Source organism: Schistocerca serialis, chromosome 1 (assembly GCF_023864345.2).
Source record: "Schistocerca serialis cubense isolate TAMUIC-IGC-003099 chromosome 1, iqSchSeri2.2, whole genome shotgun sequence".
Lineage (NCBI taxonomy): Eukaryota > Metazoa > Arthropoda > Insecta > Orthoptera > Acrididae > Schistocerca > Schistocerca serialis.
The window spans coordinates 318,861,614-318,877,106 of record NC_064638.1 but is presented as its reverse complement, the minus strand read 5'-3'; the positions used below and the strand labels follow the sequence as shown (position 1 = coordinate 318,877,106).

At 39.9% G+C, this 15,493-nt stretch overlaps 1 protein-coding gene across 1 annotated transcript in view; it reads left to right on the top strand.

Annotated features, from left to right (window-relative positions):
* Positions 1–15,493, top strand: part of LOC126469756 (KAT8 regulatory NSL complex subunit 3) — a 159,305-nt gene that overhangs the window by 13,090 nt on the left and 130,722 nt on the right. Inside the window, exons 4-5 of the mRNA XM_050096976.1 lie at positions 7,922–8,049; positions 8,163–8,324. Of these exons, the coding sequence (XP_049952933.1) occupies positions 7,922–8,049; positions 8,163–8,324 (290 nt within the window). The remainder of the gene's footprint in view (positions 1–7,921; positions 8,050–8,162; positions 8,325–15,493) is intronic.

The window sequence follows — 15,493 nt, the reverse complement described above, 5'->3', positions numbered from 1 at the left end:
TTGAGTTCTGAATAACTTTATTTAGTATTTTACAATATTTTTATAGTGGTTTAACTGGTTGTGGTTGTCTGAATTTGTGATACAATGTACAGCTGTTGTTTCCTTTTGCACGAACTCTTAATACCAGCGGTTATTTAGGGCTTTTTGGTTTGGATCTTATATATATTTTTTGACAAGGTAACTTCAAATATCAGTGCCACTTCATTACTGAAAAGACTGTACTTGGAATTGGTATTATCTAAATTATGCACAGATCTTGAGTCCATGTCTTGGAGATGAGATTTAAAAGTTTGGATAGTTTCATCATTAATTGTTATAGCTATTTTCCAGTGGGGGCCACTTTCATTCACACACACACTTGCAGTCTGTATCCATTGCGCCCCAGAGAGGCCATTCCTGACTTGCCTGGAAGTTGTGTAATTTGTTTTGGTCTGATGTATAAATATATCACCAGTTAGTGTGCTTGCGCATGAAGTTATTCTAGTAGGGAAACTAAGTACAGATTCAAGATTATATGTAGACATCAAGTTTTCTACGTTTGATCTATCACTGAATTCATTAGTAAGTTTTCATTGAAGTCCCCAAGCACTCATCACATCTTTTCTGTGTTTTAATGTGTGAGAGAATCTAACTGCTTCAAAAAGTGACTAAAGTTCCCTGGAGGTGCTGTATATACTGTTACTGCTGATCCATGAGAATTATTTGAAGACAATTCTTTGGCACACACTTCCAAATGTTCTAAACAAGAATTCTGCATATCAGTTGCTCTACATGTGGCATTGTTTTTGACATAGATGGCAATATCACCTCTTTCTTTATATTTTGTATAGACTGATGTTGCCAAGTAATAATTATTTAGCTCAAGTGTTTGTATACTAGAATTAATATGGTGCTGACTAAAGCATGTAACAGGGCAATGATCTGTACTTCGTGGCTCACGATCATCGATTGTTAGTTCATTGATCTTTCGCAGAGGCCTCAAATGTTTTGGTGATAAATTGCCAGTTTTTGTTTTGCAGAAGCAGCTGCACAGCTTTCTCTCTCTCTCTCTCTCTCTCTCTCTCTCTCTCTCTCTCTCTCTCTCTCTTTCTCTCAAAAAAAAAATATTTTGAAGGTCTGGGAAAGGTATTTCTCACTACTCGTTTCACCAAGTTGGTCTGTTTCTGCACACTGGAAGATTGGGAAGAAGCAGTGTCGTCTTCTTTTTTTCACCAGCCAGTTGTCTAATGTAGTCTGTCTGTGCCAATTCTTACAGTTTTCAGTTTTTGTGTGTTGTGGTTAGTGGACTCTTTGTTCAAATCTAATTGTCCTGAGTTCATGTTGTTCCTTGCATTTGCAAAGATGTCACAAATTATAGTTGCTAGATAATTTTTTCCACACCAGGTGAGGCAAAGGCCATGCATTGTGTAGAGTTCTCTGCCAAATTTGTGTACTTTGATCCTGTGAATATCACAAAGCTGTTCCAGTTTTCTGCGTAATGTGGAGTTGTAGCTGCTACTGCTTTATTTACATACTGGGATTGTATTAATTCGCACCTGTGTGGAATTTCAAGTACAATTACATTAAAATGCTTCAGATGATGTAGAGCTGTTCTTAAGACATTAGCAGCATGCGAACCTCCATTGTATGCAACATCATTTGAACCACCCACAGATAACAATGTAGTCTTTCTTCGGTTACTGTTGATAGTACGTGGTCAGTGCTAGCATATAGTTTGACGTAACATGGTGCACTTAACTTGTTAACTTTTTTATTTCATGAGAAACACTTCTAAGATGACTAATACCCATTAAAAAAACATTGTTTCTTTCGGAGGCATTTGTCATGTTAGTTAAATTACCCATTGTCTTAAGTGCTAGAATGGTATGGTTATATTGTTTTTACTTGCATTGTCTATGGATCATGTCTCTGATATGTTACCATGATGTGGAATTTGTCAAAAATACCACAAATATAATACATCATCATATGTTAAACATAGTTATGGGAATGAAAAGTAAATATACAAATTCTTTAAAAGTAGTACCCAAGGGGCAGCCATATTGTTTCTTTCGGATGTATTATGAATAGTGTCACAATCCGCACTGCATGAGCAAATTATTCGAGGTTTGATATTTAATCCAAGACATAGGTATTCAGTGCGTCAGGAACTGTATGCCACAATATCTTTTCCTCTTGCCTACCTGATACTATACCCATATTCCAAATTTCTTTTACGACCAGGATTCATACCAGCTACCTCCAGAATGCATTAGTAACCATGCTCATGGATGCAGTTACCAAGAAATATGGTTAATAAATCCAGCAGATAAAATTATTTGGGGCATTCATGACACATCCTTGTAAATGGATAATTAGAGTAAATAGGTTCTGTTTTGCCAAGAGCAAGGGAATATGAAGTCATTAAAATGATACAAACACAGGGTAAGCTAATAAATAAGTCACACCTTCTTCAAGAGTCCACCACGAATCTCTTTTCTAAGCATGTAGTCACTAAGCAGTGATAGACAGTAGCTCAATGTGTGGAACGAGAAGATGCAATCAAATGGTTCAAATGGCTCTGAGCACTATGGGACTCAACTGCTGAGGTCATTAGTCCCCTAGAACTTAGAACTAGTTAAACCTAACTAACCTAAGGACATCACAAACATCCATGCCCGAGGCAGGATTCGAACCTGCGACCGTAGCGGTCTTGCGGTTCCAGACTGCAGCGCCTTTAACCGCACGGCCACTTCGACCGGCAAGATGCAATCTTAGATGCCAAGTACTTGTCTCTGCAAACCAGCTGCAGTTAATGGTATGTAAAGTGTTTGATCGAATCATTTGTTTAAGGAAGAGGTGACTACTACATCAAACTATTAATAAAAGGATACATTGGTATAGTGTACAGATTTCTTCACAAACTGCCGTCAGAATTCCTTCAAAAGCTGCTAAGAACAAGAGAAAACTATGTGATACGCCAACATTGTTTAAAATGATAAAATAACATAAATGTAAGACATCAATTAACTTATTCTGTATTTCCATGTAGTGAATTAATTCATGGTTGGACTCAACCTTCTATGTATGAGAGGAGAGAGGGAGAGATTATGAGATGGGGAGAAATTAATGTGACTTTCCAGTATGAGATTTTGACCTGTGTGCTGTCTTCATAAAAGTTTTCATAAACTTTCATGAATTCGTCTCTTCAAGCACTAGAGCACTGATATTGCATACAAGTGTACTGTACGAGCCTCAGTATGTAATGGAAATATTTTTTGTAATTAAAAGTTTCTCCTTATTCTGAACCACTTTAGTCTGGGGTGGTGGGGGATATAATTTCTTTCATTATGCTTCAAGCACAGTCTTTGGTGTTTGCAAAGGGGCATTTACTGTCCTCCCCCTCCCTTGGAGTCTGGAATACAGAGTTTTAATCCATTTCAGAATTATGCACATCTGGAAATGAGTTCTGTGGGATGTAATAAGTTCTTTGTGTCGTCTATAAAATTCTATAAATTTCTGAGGATGACCATAAGCATAATATTTATTGATTACATTCACATGAAATGTACTGTGTTTAGAGAGGTCACACCACATGCTCCTATATTTAGGACAAGTCATACAAGGATCCCAATACACATATTGGATAAAAATTAGTTTACTTATTTTTATGAGGTTCCACCATACTGATGGAGGGTAGGACCAGCAACTTGAGTATTAAATATTTTTATTTTCATCCAATATCTGTCACAGTTGTGATAATAGTAATTTCTTTGCAGTGATTAGTGTCAGATCATCACACTCATTTTCAAACCATAGCCTTAGACATAAGTATAATCATACAGTCCAGCAATGTACGTATGCGTAATCAAATGTTCATTATTCATTGCTACAAATCAGTACATGAATACAAAATGTTGAACTTTGATGATATTATGAAAAGGATAGGTCGCTACTCACTACATAGTGGAAATGTTGACTCACAGACAGGCACAACAAAGACTGCTAAAAAGTAAGCTTCTAAAGTAGACCACGTAAACATCCATGCAAATACAACTCACACACATGACCACCATCTCTGGCCACCAAGCCCAGACTGCAAGCAACTATGCATGATGGGAGAACCAATCTGGGCAGTGGTGACAAGGAGGAGGCTCCGCATTCCCGTTACTTTACCACATGGTGCCCTACTCGTCACTATTGATACCACCTCCCCCTAGACTAACAGCCCTAACGCCCATGGCCTTGCTGCTATTGAATGCTCTCTTTCCCAACAGCCAACATATTCCAAACCTACAACCTTCTTCCTGATCACCACGACCAACTTCACTTAAAGGCATCGCCTACAAACAAATCCGTAGTCCAGCAATGGACACCCATGTGGCACTATCCCAAGCCAATCGATTCATGGGCCATCTAGAGGAATCCTTTCTAACCACCCAGAATCCCAAACCTCTCACCTGGTTCAGATTCATTGATGACATCTTCCTGATCTGACTCTAGGGTAAGGATACCCTACCCACATTCCTCCAGAGCTTCATCATCATCTCTGCCAGTCACTTCATCTGGTCCTCCTTAACCCAACAAGCCACCTTCCTCAATGTTAACCTCCACCTCAAAGATGGCTACATCAGTATCTCCATCCATATCAAACCTACCAGCCACCAGCAATACCTTTACCTTGACAGCTGCCACCCATTCCATACCAAGAAATCCCTTTCATATAGCATAGCCACCCACAGCCATCACATCTGTAGTGACAAGCAATCATCAAGGGTCTCACTGAGGCCTTCACAGACCAAAATTACCCTCCCAGCCTTGAAGAAAAACAGATCTCCCATGCCTTGCCTCTCCAGTCAGCCACCACCTCCCAAATTCCCACTGTTCGGCCACATAGAAGCATTCAGTACCAACCAGGATTGGAGCAACTGAATCACTTTCTCCACCGGGGTTTTGACTATCTTTCATCATGCCCTGAAATAAGGAACGTCTATGGACTGGAAAATGTAGTATCTAATTTTGGCAAAATTCACATCTATTTTTGTCGAAATTCACATCAATTTTCTTTGCCTGTAAATGATTAGACACACAAATTTAAGAGCGTGACACACTATATGAGTGAAGACAAGCAAATTATTAGTTCTTTGACTGTTAAAAAAAGTGCTGATTGGGAACTTTTTTACTGGAATGTTTGCTTTTGCAAAAGCTGCAACACATTTTCTTTATGTAATGGCCTTCCGTTTCTTCATTTGGCTGCATTTATGCTTTCAAAAATGATTGCTCTGTTGAAAAGCAGCAGCATTTTCTCGCCAGTTAAGTGAATGCATCTCCATAGAAGGTGTTTCTGGACATTATTTGCTTTTCCCACCCAATTTGAAGATTAAAAAATATGCAGACTAATAGCTTCAACCTTTCTTGGGCATTAATAGCCCTATGACCCTTAGTTGACAATGCTACAGATAGAACTGACAAGGCACTTAGCGTAGAAGTAGAACTGAATGTACGGCAACTTGATTTTAACATTAGGGGAAGAATTTCTGCACAGTTGAAAAATGTGACAGATTTTGTGTTCCAGTCGCTGAGCTCAGAGAGCTGGCGCTATAGGCTATGAGCGTAAACAGACTAGAATTGTGACTGCCACAGAGAAAGGAGCTGTGGGCCTCCATTTCTCTGGGCAGCAGCCTACGGCAGAACTGACACATTGTCACAGGGATCACCGATCTCTTCTGGTGCTGTAAAGGTTGTAATTGAAATCTGTGATGGACCAGGATTAGTCACTTCACTTATTTCAAAAGAAGGAAAGAAAACAACAAGCAATTCACAACACAAAGCATTTGGGGATGGCTACTGGGCAATTACGTGTTGAAGTTAGCGGAGTATTGTTAACGACGTAGTTCAGGCCCGACCTTTAGCGGTATTCGATGCAATTACAGTTCAAAACATCCGCCATCTGATTTGTGTGTGATATTGAAACTGTCCACATTATACTATCTTTTGAGTTCTAACTAACAAACGATCATACGTGTTTCCTTCTTATAAAATGTTAGGTCCCAAGGCTGAGTACTATGTTGCATTATGCGATGTATAACTTAAACTGACCATTCAACGATGCATATTGGCATGGCACCAGATCATTGAGTGTATTGATACAGCGTTGCGTTTATACACTGTATTTTGCAAGCAGGTTCTTGCGCACATTATCTTTCCAAATGGGCTTCGCAAGATGATGTACAATCCCAATAGCTGCTTATATTTTTGATATTGTATTCAGAAAATAAATCTATTTCAAACTGTTTCTGATAAATAGCTCATCTGGATACAATTCTCTGTGAAACAGCATCTATTAAGTAATTTTTATGTTTTTGCATTTTGAGGCAGAATTCGTACCTATTTCACATTTATCACAAAATATGAATTTTTCCGGTATGTAGCGAATGTCCTATTTACTACCCCCCCCCCCCCCCCCCCCCCCCCCGTCACATTGGTATTCCACCACCCACCGAACCTGCAGAATATCGTTGTTCGTCCGTACTCCACCCCAGCTCCCAACCCTTTAGCTCAGGGCTCATGTAGACCTAGATGCAAGACCTGTGCCATACATCCTTACAGTTCCTTGGTAACTAATGTTTTGTGTTGACAGCAGCAAAGTTTTCTCTTGGCAGTAGCATCATTTGTGAAAAGTCTCAGAATCTTGTGGTCCTGGAAACCTGCTCAGATAGCCAAAGTGGTTAAGGCAACCTCTCACAATAAGTGGGTCATCCAGGTTCGAGTCCTGTTCTGGCACAAATTTTCATGGGTCACTAATATGTAATACCTTTGTACCTCATGCAGCTAAAGTCAAAAAGATTTCTCAATTGCAAATAAATTTCATAAATTTAGTACTGCTGGAATATAGTCACCAGTGTCTTATTTCTTCAGACATTGTTAAAGATAATTATTACAAGCCTTGAAGGGTAAAATGGTGATTGCAATACTAAGGTTGAATATGTTTGTCTCCTTGAAATCCTGTGGCGGAAACTGAAGTATAGTTGCTAGGTGAGGGGGCATAGAAATTATGACATGTAGAAGTTTGGGTTGGTCTGTAAGTATGCTCAAATAGATGAAGTGGTTAAGATGACCATTCATGTCAAGCAGGAAACTCCATCTGGCACAATTTTTTGTGTGTGACCAATAGGTAAAATGGGTAATACCTACATACCTAACACAGCTAACGTTGGAAAGATTCCACAATTGCCAATAAATTTCATAAATTGTTGTAGGATTTCACAATACTCGGATATAGGCGTAGCTAGCCCCTGAGTGGTTTTCGCTTTGAAGTCTTCGAAAAAAATATTTTTTTTTTTTTTTTTCCTAATAAATGAAGTGACACTTATCTAAAAGATATGAGGTGGCATGGTGATTGCTTGCTATTTAATTGGGTTTTATTAAAGTCCTATTTTGTTACAAACAGCTTGCAGAGCTTCATTAATGCAAGTTACAGCTGCCATTAGCTTTTATGGTATGTATACTTTGTTCTCCTGATATTACTTAAAAAATTTGATGTATTTCACAGAAGTGATTATGCCTAAATCCATACTGATATTTCAATGAATTATTTGTATATGATATTAGGATATGATCCAGAAACAGTAAGATCTGCTTACATTGTGTATCATAATAAGGGGAAGCTTAGGATATTGCGGGAGATACATGTGTCCATGCACGTCACAACTTACCATGTTTTGTGTGTTCTTCGAGCCTTTGTTGTAGCATATGAGAAATGCTACTAATTGTTCTTGGCTGTTTCTTGTGTAATATGAAGTTGTTCCATCCAATAGGCTGCATGGTTGAAAATGTGTTCACTCACTACTGTTCATAGTAAATGAAACAGTATTACCCATTATTAAAATTAGTTGCATAATTATTACTTACTTTTCAAGCCAGTCATTTATTGTGTTCACAGGGAAGAGAAATCAACATGGTGATGTTGGACCACGCATATTCAAAACCAGGAGACTGGTCTCCAGAAAACACGTACCTAAAACCTACCAAAAAATTATTTATGTTTAATTTTTCACCAACTGAGAATTTGTGAGTACCAGTACATTTTGTATTACTTTGTTTCTTCTTTCTTAAAAAACATCAGATTTCTCTTTTTGTTTTTATGTTGCCTGGTTTAAGATTCAGTGTCTACTTATTTGCAGCTGGAAATCAAAAGATGGTATTGACATTGAAGAAGAACCAACTACTCTTACTCCTCCTTACAACAAAGAAATTACATCCCGTCTAATGAGAGAATGTGAAGCATTTGTTAAATCTATTAGACGTGAAGATAAAGGTGATGACTGGGAGGATAAAATTGACAAGTGAGTATATTTATGAGATATAACATTTTAACTGCTTCAATACTTTTAAAATACTGTGCCATAAACTTCCTATGTGACTTCTTTATAAGAATCACCGTGAATGTGGATAAGATACCAAACAACGGAAAAGCCAGGGTGGAATAATGATGGTCCCTATTGTGGAGACACTTTTTCGCCACCAACCCTACCATCACTCTCTACCAAAGACAAATGCTGAACCCTGTCTGACTCAGTTCATCCCTACATCCAACTGTGGTCCACTTTCCAGAATTTCTTAACTTCGAACCTTGCCTCACCATCATTGCTCAAATCTCTCAGCATGCAAGCTAATCTTGCATCCATAGAAAGAAGTGCAATCCACCACCTAAAAACTGATCCCGACTTTATAACCCTACCTGCTGAGAAAGGCTCCACCACTGTTGTTCTGAACTGCAAGGATTATCTAGGCCCATCCCAGAATCTCTCCCCAAAGTCCATCTCTCTCCTCACCCTACCACTCCGCACACCCCTAAGCTCTAAGTGCTTCGTAAAGTCCATGAACTCAACCACCCAGGGCTCCCCATTGTGGTCAGCTACTGTGTCTCCACTGAGAGAATCTCTGCTCACATAGACCAATACCTTCAGCCTATTTCCCAAAATGTACTCACCTATTAAAAGACCCAACCATTTCCTCCACCGACCCTCCACAGTTCTTGTTCCTTTCCACTTGGTGCCTGCTCATCTCTTTTGATGACACCTCGCTTTACCCTAACATCCCTAATGTCCATGGCATTGCCACTCTTTGGCACTACCTTTCACAGTGCCCAACAGATTGCAAACCTACAACTTCCTTCCTAGTCACCATGACCAACTACATCCTCATCTACAATTACTTTTCCTGTGAAGGCTTCACCTACAAACAGATCCTGGGTTATGCAATGGGCACCCACATGGCACCCTACAATGCCATCCTATTCATGGGCCATATCCAGGAATTTTGTCTAACCAGAATCCCAAACCCCTCACCTGGTTCAAATTCATTAATGACATTTTTGTAATCTGGATTGTGGATGAGGACACCCTAACCACATTCCTCCAGAACCTCAACAGCTTCTCCCCTATTCACTTCACCTGGTCCTCTTCACCCCAACAAGCCACGTTCCTCAATGTTCACCTCCACCTCAAAGACTGCTACATCAGTACCTCTGTCTGCATCAAACCAACCACCTACCAGCAACACCACCACATAGACAGCTGCCACCCATTCCATACCAGGAAGTGCATTCCATACAGCCTAGTCACATGTTTCCTTCACATATATAATGAAGAGTAATCCCTCCCAAAATACACCAAGGGTTTCACTGAGGCCTTCACATACTGTAATTACCTTCCCAACCCTGTACAAAAACAGATGTCTCTCCAGTCATGCCCCACCAGCCCAATGTCCCACCGTACAGCCACTGAGGAGCAGCATTCCCTTTGTGACTCAGTACCACCCACGACTGGAGCAGCTGAATCACATTCTCTGGCCACGATTTGGCTATGTCATGTCATGATCTGAAATGAGGACTGTACTACTCGCTGTCCTTCCCACCCAACCCACAGTGGTATTCGACTGCCCACCAAACCTATACAGTGTCCTCATCCATCCCAACACAACCCTTGCTCCCAACCCCCTGCCTCATGACTCATATGCCTGTAGCAGACCTATCCCACCACCACCACCTACTCCAGTCTGGTCACAAGCATCACCTCTCCTAACAGAGTCAGGGCTACCTGTGAAACCAGTCTTGATCTATAAACTAAGTTGTAATCACTATGCTGCTTTATATGTGGACAGTACAGCCAACAAGCTGATGGTTCATATGAATAGCCACCAACATACTTTGGCCAAGAAACTGCTGGACCAATCATTTGCTGAGCATGCTGTCCAACACAGCATTCTTCATTTTAATGACTGCTTCACAGCCTGTGCCATCTGGATCCTTCCTAGAAACACTAGCTTTTTTTGAACTGCGCCAATGGGAACTGCCCCTGCAGTATATCCTATGGTCCTGTAACCCTTCTGTTCTCAACCTTCCATAGTCATTGTCCTACATCCATCAACCCCCTTCACTGTTCCCAAGCACTAAACAGCCCCCTATTTCACCAATGCCTCCGCAGTCCTCTGTACCTAGCTGCCTTACTCTCTCTCCACCTCATCCCTGTACGCTGCCACAAGCAGCACTTTTACTACCCTCACAACTACTTTGCTGTCCCTTCCCCTCCCCATCCCAGTCTTCTACTTACTCCATCACACTGATTGCTTCTCCCATCATGCGCAGTTGCTCACAGTATGGCCTTGAAGGCCAGAGACTGTGATCGTGTGTGTGTCTCTGTGTGTGTGTGTGTGTGTGTGTGTGTGTGTGTGTGTGTGAGTGTGAGTGTGAGTGAGTGGGGGGGAGGGGAGGGGAGGGGAGGCTTGTGTGTAGGAATCACTTCATGCAGTCAGGCCAGGGTGTCTAGCGGCAGAGTGCATGTGTGGAAACCTAAAGGTGGGAGGATCAAATCCCAATTGAGCCACTGAAATTTTCAGTCTGTCTGTAACATTTGCTTGCTCTGAACATATTAATACATGCCACTGCTGCTGTCCCCAGGCACTCTGTGCGTATTTACACAAGCCTTCGCTGCTTCTATCAGGTGCTCTAGATCTGTATACAAGCTCCCCTGTGCCGATGCCTTTATGCTTCTGACATGTTAAGACACACTGTTGCTCGGGTGTCTAGAGCACTGTCTGTGTGCTCCAGATGCTATAATGCTCAGGTCATTTAATCGACCAGGTAGAGTGAGCAGGTAGCCATATTTCTGCTCTCAGCATTCAGCAGCTTTCCGCTGTTCAGCCTGTGTGCATTTGCTTCTTAGCTCTTGACTGAGAAAGTCCACACAATTATGGTTCTCCAGAGGAAGAAATCATGAAGATTTGGCATCACATAATAAAAGAAACTGAAGTAGAGTATTTGATGCCCCCACATAAAGACCAATGCAATAGTGTTGCTGAAGAGACTAGCTGGTGTCATTACATGTAGCTATAATGCATTCTAAAGGTTGGAAGTAAATGAAAGGTCTTGATAGAAATTGAAATAATTAGAACAGATAGTTACTTAGTGATGGCATCTTGTGACATAACAACAAATAGGTTTTTTTTAAGCTTAGTAACTGACATAAAGTACTGTAAATATTAATGTATGCAATGCCGCTTTATTATTTTTCGACTGTTAAGAAAAGTGCATTGTTCCGTCAAAAAAAAAAAAAAAAGTTACTTCCTTATCTTGAGAGGTAAAAAAGTTTCAAGTGTCAATATAAGCACTTCTTTGCATGGTATCGTGCAAAAAGCCTTGATTAAATATCTTGAACTGTTTTATGAATATATGTAGACAGGAGACTATGGAAGAATTCTAAGTTACTGAGGTGAATCCAAAGTGATGTATTATTTTTGTCTCAGGCTTCTATTATCCTTCCTGTATTTCTGTATTCAGAAGTTTGTTTCTACAGGAGTTTTAAGTGTAAAACTTAAGTTGTTAGAGTAAATGTATTTATTTTGTATCGTGGGTGCTGAAACTCAGAGCAGCAGACAAAATTGTCATGCCCAGTTCTCCAGGAATATTCAGCACAGGTGAGCTGGACCACGCAGCAAAACCACTACACAGGTAGTGGCTGGAATGCAGTCTTTCAGCGCAAGTTACAGTACGAGGTGATGACAAAGCTGTGCCCACCATGGACTGCTGTGAGCATATCTGTAACAATCAAAGGATTAATGTAGCCTTCACTTCTGAATGATGTGAAGAGCTGCCAGAAATGACATGTAGTTTGGATTTCCTGTTAAACTATGGGGCTCCTTTACCCAGTTGAGTAACTGGGTTTCCTTAGGAACAAGCAAGTGACAGCAGTGGCGTCCAATTGAAAGACTTGCCCAGTGGAAAAACTTGCCCTCAACCATTGAGCCACACATAGTTGTTATTATTATTACTTAATATTACTCCAAAGATTTATTGAGTAAAAGTGGAAATTAAACACTTACTTGGGAATTAGTGAAACTATTCTGTCCATACCCGGGAAAATGCAATTATGTCTCTGTATAAGTCATAATTTCTCCAGTTTTAGTATTGTAGTAATTATGCTAATCGGAATGCCTACTGTCATAATGTTTTTTTTCAGCGCTGTAAATAGGAGTCCTTTCATAGGACTGTGGTATATTGTAGCAAGTCTAGTTGAAGAGCGCGCACGCGTGCACACACACACGCACACACACACACACACACACACACACACACACACACACAAAGCAAGTAGTGTCCACACAGATGACATTTTTTGACATGTTGCTGATGATTATAACATTTAGTCCTTCATTGTGGATTGATGGTTTCAGATCAGAGTACTGTTGAGAAGCATTTTTCCAAAACTCGTAAACGCAGAAAAGTAAATTTTTCAAAAAACATTTTTTAAATACCATACTGAAATTAATTTCATAAACAAGTTAATTTAACTTTGAAACAGTTTTTGTAGTCATGATTCCGATTGTATGTTTGGCCTTTCTAAAAATTTTATTGTTTATTTTAGAATCAGGAGCAAAGATTCCAATCTTTTTTCCCAAAGTTGATAAATGCAAAGATACAAATTAAAAGTTTTTGAATTTTCACATTCAAATTGATTTTTTAATATTTTCATTTTGTCTTTAACATTAATTGCATTGCTCATTTGGCATAGAAAAACAAACTGGGGGTGTCATCTTGAGGTACCAACTTTTGCACGAGACATCATTCTGTGATCGGCACGATAATGACTGTCAGCTGTGATATTTCTTCAGCCTTCTTGATCTTGGTTCTTCACAATTAATGTTGCAGAACACACACTCTTATTTTTTTTTTAAAGTTATTTAAGGAAAGTTGTGTAAGTTCCAAAACTGCACAGCAAATTGGTGTTAATGATACAGGATTGTAGTTACGAGCATTAGTCCTCAGACTTATCTTAAAAATTAGACCAACCATTGAGTTTTTCCAATGATATACAAAATTCACTTTCTCCAGAGATCACTGTTATATTGTTATTATAAGGACCAGTTCTTTCTGTACTCAGTGCAGAAACTGTCAGATGTCTACCCAAGTCCTGTAGCATTTCCACTCCTGAGCAAGTGCATTTACTTTTGGTTCAACGCTACTGTTGTGAAAGCCCCACACAAATGGAAAAATTGCTGAGCTGTTATTCAAAGTTTGTCATGTAAAATATTACTTTCTTATTCCATGCAATAAGACGATGCCTAGTGAAACACTGCAATTTCTTCATCGTCCTCTTCTGTTATGGCCATGTGTAGATTGAACTGCAATTTCTTCTTTCTCTTCTTCTTCTTCTTCTTCTTCTTCTACTACTACTTCTACTCGCAGAACCTCTTCATCCTTGCTCTTCTGTTCTCCCGTTCAGGCAGCTTACAACTCATTGAGTATGTGCATGGTGAGTACAGGGCCCTAAGCTATTGCAGCACTTACTTCATTTCTTGTGCTGCAATCTCCCATCTCTAACTATTCTTACTTTCTTTCTCACGGGGCAGGCTTGTTGATGCGGCTATTTCTCTAAGTAGTGCTGTCTTTCATCTAAATGCATATTGTTTTATTTTACATTACTTTGTGGCAGAAGTAACTTTTGGTCCTCACTCTAGTTAACTTCTACGTTCAATTTGTTTGTGGTGTGGGCCAACTAGGAAAGAATGCCTTAAACAGTGCCTGCTACATATCCTTTGATATATGTGTTTAAAAACTTAACGCGGCAGCCAATCTTAAAATGATGGAGTCGTTACTTAGCATTTTGGTACAGGCTCCTTACAACACAGGGTTCACACTTCTGCAAAGGAGTGTATGCTTGTCCTCTTGGGGCAACAGGGCTCCCAGCAGTTTCCGTCATGCCAGTTGCCGTCGTGCCAGATGCCCTTTGCTGCAGTTGGTGTCAACAGTGTGAAGAGCCATTAATAGGAGTAGATGGCATCAGGGCAGATATTTCACACATGAAATGTTTTAGACTAAATCAGAATAATGGTCATACTGATCCAGCTGTCTCAACAGACAAGTATTGATAATTCAGTGGGATCAGTTAAGATTCTATGCTTTCCCTATTATGGTGTGCTATAACATATGCTGCATAATGTCTATAGTACCAACAAATAATGATAGACGTCCACCATGTGCCATGTGGTAAAGAGTACCATGACAATTGATATTTCATCAGGGGAGCAATTGATGAAGCTGAGTTGTCATTCTAAAGAGAAGTACTTTGTATTAATTTAGTAGAAAGTCAAAGATTTAAGTAAGCACCTCACAATTTTCACTGTGGATATCATTACAGCAGAGAAGTAGTCATCCATCAGAACAACAACATAGTTTATTAGAATGGTAATTCGAGAGATATTTGGTGAAAATTTAAGAACTCGCGCCCATTTCCACAAATAATGAAACATTTTGCAGGGGAAAAGTGACCAACCAGCAGATTGGGAATGAAATAATTTATTCAATACCTGCTGCATGCTATAACAGAATGAGATACTTTTACAGCGATGAAAACTGTATTTTTCACAAAACAAAGGAAGACAAATTTGGAGAAGTGCACTCTGCAAAATGAGTAACTTTTGATTAAAACCTCCTCTGCTGCACTATCTCGTAGATTTAAGACTTCTAAAAGGCTGGGTGTCATAACATTGACTATTACTCCACATAAAACTTTGAATATGGTACAAGGAGTTACCTTTCACTGAGACATCACACTCTAGATAGGTGAGGGGCTATGAGCTACCATATATACTCAAGTCTAAGCCACAATTTCTTTTCCTGTTTTCAGGATTTGAAAAGTGTCTGCCACTTATAATCAAGTGCAAAGCAAATGGAAGTTCTTAAAAATGGCACTAGGAGCCGCCAAAACTTAACTTTTGCTGTTGAATACAAGCAGTGCTACACAGGCATGCTTTGCAGGTACAAGACTAAATACTGGCTCCAAAACTTCTGCATTCACTGAGCGAGGTGGTGCAGTGGTTAGGCACTGGACTCGCGTTCGGGAGGATGACGGTTCAATCCTGGGTCCGGCCATCCTGATTTAGGTTTTAAGTGATTTCCCTAAATCGCTCCAGGCAAATGCCGAGATGGTTCCTTTGAAAGGGCATGGCCGCATTC